We start from the raw sequence: 4,945 nt of genomic DNA, 5'->3' as shown, positions 1-4,945 counted from the left end.
TAGGCTGTGTCTAATTAACATCTCTGCCTTCAGGGCCTGTCAAGGTTACTGACACATAGTAGGGGGTCAAGTTTCCTTTGAATATTCAAAATGCTTTAAATTTTTTTTAAAGATTTATTTATTTATTTGAAAGAGTTACACAGAGAGAGAAGGAGAGGCAGAGAGAGAGGGAGAGGTTTTCCATTTTCCATCTGCTGGCTCACCCCCCAGTTGGCTGCAATAGCTGCAGCTGTCCTATCCGAAGCCAGGAGCCAGGAGCTTCCTCCGGGTCTTCCCACGCGAGTGTAGGGGCCCAAGGATTTGGACTATCTTCTACTGCTTTCCTAGGCCACAACAGAGAGCTGGATCAGAAGTGCAGCAGCTGGGTCTTGAACTGGTGCTCATATGGGATGCTGGCACTGCAGACGGTGGCTTTACCTGCTATGCCACAGTGCTCGCCCCAAAATGCTTTAAATATTTTGCGGAAAAATTTGAGAAACTTGTCAACCAAATCATGTTGTTGATAATAACTTTTGATCTATGATTTGTGTCTGAAGTAATGATATTAATTCCTTTATTGATTCCAAAAGTATTTATTGAATATCTACCCTAAGCCAGGCAACTACAATAATTAAAACCAGATATGTGCTTTACCGTTCTCATGGAGTTGAAAATTATTGAAGAAATTGTTACAATGTATAAATTATTTTATTTTTTAAAAAGATTTATTTATTTATTTGAAAGCCAGAGTTACAGAGGGAGGTAGAGCCAGAAAGAGAGCTCTTCTATTCTGCTGATTCACTCCCCAGGTGACTGCAACAGCCAGAGCTGAGCTGATTTGAAGCCAGCAGTTTCTTTGGGATCTCCCACATGGGTGCGGGGACCCAAGGAGTTGGGCCATCTTCCACTGCTTTGCCAGGCCTTAGCAGAGACCTGCATTGGAAGTGAAGTAGCCAGGACTTGAACCAGTGCCCATATGGGATGCTGGTGCTGCAGGCTGGGGCTTTAACCTGCTATGCCACAGCTCTGGCCCCATGAATTATTTTTTTAAAAAGCTTTGCTTTTTACTTGAAAAGCAGAGACACAGATAGTTTTTTTTTAAAGATTTATTTATTTATTTAGAAAATCAGAATTACAAAGAGAGAAACAGAAACAGAAATAGAGAACTTCTATGCCGATTCACTCCCCAGCAATGGCCTGTGCTGGGCCAGGCCAAAGCCAGGCTGAAGTCAGGAGCTTCATCGGGGTCTCCCACGTGGATGGCAAGGGCCCAAACACTCAGGTCATCTTTCGCTGCTTTTCCCAGGCAGGCCATTAACAAGGATCTGGAGCAGAAGTGGAGTGGCTGGACTCAAACCAGAAACTCAATATGGGATGAGGGCAATCCAACTGTCAACTTAACCGCTGCACTAAGTGTCCGCCCTCACTTCTGTGAATTATTAAATAAAACATGTTTTGGTTTTGATCAATTATGTCAGCCTGGGATTGTCCTTAACACAACAGGACTTTCAGAAATGCAAGGTTGAATGCTTGTTGGGCTATTTTCATTTCTCACGCACTGCATGTTTGCCTATTGTTCTGCAACACAGAAAGCCATGTTGGTTGATAAATACAACAAATTAATAAACAAACATGTAAAATAGTTGAAAGTCTTATTTTAATACAAGCAAACCATTGTCTTCAGAAATTTGTAGAAGTCAGGGACACATCAGTGACTTTACCGCTTAACAAGGGCTTTAGAATTTATAGTGGTGTTCCATTTTGCTTGTAGGAAAACCCAAAGACTGTAGGGGGAGTGTTCTTCAAGAATCAACAAAACAGGATCACCTTTTTAGGCTGGAAGAATCACCTTTATGCAGTGAGAGGTCATTAATGTACCCAAGCAAATAAAGGCCCTAGCCTCTCTACTAAGAGCCAATAAAACACAATGTCTACCTCGCGCAGTGTGATTAGAGGAATGAAAGAATTTGCCAGGTCTTGGTATTTGAAAATGGAAAGGGAAAACAAACAAACAAGAAACATCACGCAGCTCCTATGAAAATTTGATACCAGAAAGTTTAAACAAACTCAAACCAGGTACCTACAATTCCTACCATCCTGGTTTCTGCTTCTCATTTGGGGTTAAAAACAAGAACGGATTGGAGTCAAGGACAGTAGTGAGTTTGGTCCAATCAAAGGCCTAACAGCCAGCATTACAGGGGACAGATACTCTTTTTTAACTGTTGCCTAAGATAGGGGCTTATCTTTATTGATTTAGCTGTACTGTTTTCTGTAGCCCCTCAGCTGGAGGTGGTTACTAACTGGGAAATGCTGCAGAACAAGGAAGCAATCTTCGTTTTGCTGGGGCAGAGACATGCTGCTACAAGGTTTAAACTTTAAAATCCTCATTGTGATAAAGTGATAAGAAACAAGGTACAAGACAAAGTAAAGTTGCCATTTCAGCTTGAGTTCAAAGTACTAGCAATCTCATAAATTGAAGCTATTGCTTTGGGATGAGAGCTTTGAAAAAATAAGTTCTATGAAATTTATAATGCAAATTTATCAATCAATATACTAATACTTTTCCCCTCTCTGGAGGTGTCAAAGAAGATGGACATTTTTCTTTATCATCATTTAAAAATAAGAATTATAGGCCAGGTGAAGCTTTCAAGATGTCTGGGTTCCTTCAGAGACTTAGAAAACGAAGAAATAGGGAGTGAATAAAACTGCACATTATTTCATAACTTTTACCAGTTGTAGACAGAAATCTACTTTGGCCTTCTAATAGACTAGTTTTCCAGACTATCTTATGGAGCCATTGTCCTAGCCATTGTATGAGACCTCAGAAAAGCTAGCATAGGGATGCATTTTTGTCTACAAACTTTAGTGTAAAATAACCAAAAAGTACAAAACTTTGGGGTTCTCTCATTCAACAGCAGTAAATATCTACATACAAAGGGACATTATTTTTTCTCAAAGCCGAACTCTGTCCATTTCCTGAATTCACTTTACCATTGTGATTTGGTTGCTGGTTTTAGTTGGGCAGAGTCGCAAGTGCGATGAAGGACGGGGGCTCTTGTACTGGTTTGGTGGCCAGGCGAGGTTACCAAGAGGCTCATTCTGGCTCTAGAAAGGAAAGCAGGTCATCCTGACTCCCTGGAACTGGGTCAGCCCCACTCTCTGGAACCAGGAGTGGGTCATCTCCACTCCCTGGCGAGGAAGGAAGGCTGTCATTGCCAAGGTCTCTGCCACCTGCGACTCTGGACTTGATTGTCCCCATCAGACCTTCCAAAGATCTGAACGTGGCTGACTTCTTCACGTCTCCAAGCCTCCTGCAGATGGCAGAGCCCACGGTGGACAGGGCGGCTGATGTCTTCTGTTTCATGTAAGTGTTGGAGACCTGAATATCATGCCAGCTCTTGGACAGATTCTGTTTCAACCCCACCAAAGCCGTGCAGCCCAACCTTCTTTTGAGCTCCCCACAGCGTTTCTCTTTGGCGGCCAGCACCTGGCGTAGCGTTACGATTTCCTCCTCCAATTTGGTGAGCTCGGATTTGAGCTCCATTTGCTCGGCTTCGGTCAGATGCTCAGGTTCAGAAGTTGTCCGGGATTCATATGCACCCAGAGAGGTCTTTGTCATGGCACTGGACATGGACTGGGAAAGAAAATCTTCATTAAGAGAGTTCAGATCCAATTCTTGATAGAGAGAATCGAATTCTTGGCTGGTGGATAAATAATCTTTTCCGACAGAGTCAAAATCTTGGCCTGCCGCCTGAGAATCTTGGCTGGTGATGCTGTACATTAGGCGAGACGGATCCATTTCTTAGCCGGTAAAACTGACGCCTTGCTGGGGCGCCGGTGTCCCAACCTGGGGCAGAGTACACTGCGGGCGGGGATGTACTTCCGGGTAGAAGAGGGTGAGGGTCAGATGGGGTGGGACTTCCGGCCCCAAAGGGCCGCTGCGGATTTCCTGCTCAGCACAGATGCTACCCATGTTCCTGGCAGTGTTTCGGCATCACAACGACCAAGTGAGGTAGGTGGTGTCGCAAGAGGAAAGGAATTTATCCCGCAGCCGTGGTGGGTAACAAGGTCTGTCCTTCATACTAAATTATCTGGCAACTCATTTTACCTCATTAGCAGTTTTCAAGCCCTTGAAAGTAGGTTGAACCTTTGTGCTTAAAATTTTTTAAAAGGCCCAGTGTGTAAAGTAAACCACTACTACAGAATCAGTTGGGGAGTTCAGGACTCCTAGGGTTATCCCCTGCCCCATCTCTCCATCCCAGGTTTCCACAGGTGCCTGGAGAAACTCCTAGCACGATTCCGAAATCCGGGTTTGAAGGCTCCATGGAACTCAGAGTCCAGTAGCAACTAAAATGATCCCAATGGAGTATCAGCAGTGCCAGAGACCTTGAACAGGAGTACTTGAAAGGGGGTCTAAATCAGTCACAACTGCCCGTTATTTTTGGGAGGGTGTAGTGGTGCGAGTAGCTTTTTGTAATTTAAATCTAATAAAAAAGGCTGTTGTTCTTTGATAATTTAGGGGAGAAGGGATATATGCAAAAGGGTAGAGTATGGGTTTTCAATCCTGCAGTTGCACTGTGTTTTTTCTCCCTGCACTCACATTTCTGAAAGCATATCTGGCCACATTTATGGTAGCCTGTTGTGTGAGGTGGTCTGCCTAGCAAAGGAGAATCAGTTAAATAGGATCTATCAGAGTATCAACCCACTATGTCCTCCAATATTGTGTTAAAATATTTATGTTTGGCCGGCACTGTGGCTCTCTAGGCTAATCCTTTGCCTGTGGCGCCGGCACTCTGGGTTCTAGTCCCGGTCAGGGCTCCAGATCCTGTCCTGGTTGCCCCTCTTCCAGGCCAGCTCTCTGTTGTGGCCCAGGGGTGCAGTGGAGGATGGCCCAAGTGCTTGGGCCCTGCACCCGCATGGGAGACCAGGAAAAGCACCTGGCTCCTGCCATCGGATCAGCCTGGTG

At 44.5% G+C, this 4,945-nt stretch overlaps 1 protein-coding gene across 1 annotated transcript; it reads right to left on the bottom strand.

Annotated features, from left to right (window-relative positions):
- Nucleotides 1–1,235: 1,235 nt before the first annotated feature.
- On the bottom strand, nt 1,236–3,998 carry TPD52L3 (TPD52 like 3). The gene has a single exon (XM_002707998.5). The coding sequence runs from the start codon at nt 3,776–3,778 to the stop codon at nt 3,074–3,076; it is 705 nt and encodes a 234-aa protein (XP_002708044.1). The 5' UTR covers nt 3,779–3,998; the 3' UTR covers nt 1,236–3,073.
- Between the last annotated feature and the right edge of the window lie 947 nt (nt 3,999–4,945).

The sequence above is a fragment of the Oryctolagus cuniculus genome, chromosome 1 (assembly GCF_051225735.1).
Source record: "Oryctolagus cuniculus isolate XC-2025 breed Fujian yellow rabbit chromosome 1, ASM5122573v1, whole genome shotgun sequence".
Taxonomy (NCBI): domain Eukaryota; kingdom Metazoa; phylum Chordata; class Mammalia; order Lagomorpha; family Leporidae; genus Oryctolagus; species Oryctolagus cuniculus.
Note: the sequence above shows the minus strand (reverse complement) of the source record. Positions and strands in the feature narration are given on the sequence as shown.

Bases quoted from the DNA above. Each gene is read 5' to 3' on its own strand.
- TPD52L3 (XM_002707998.5), bottom strand. From the start codon at position 3,778: ATGGATCCGTCTCGCCTAATGTACAGCATCACCAGCCAAGATTCTCAG.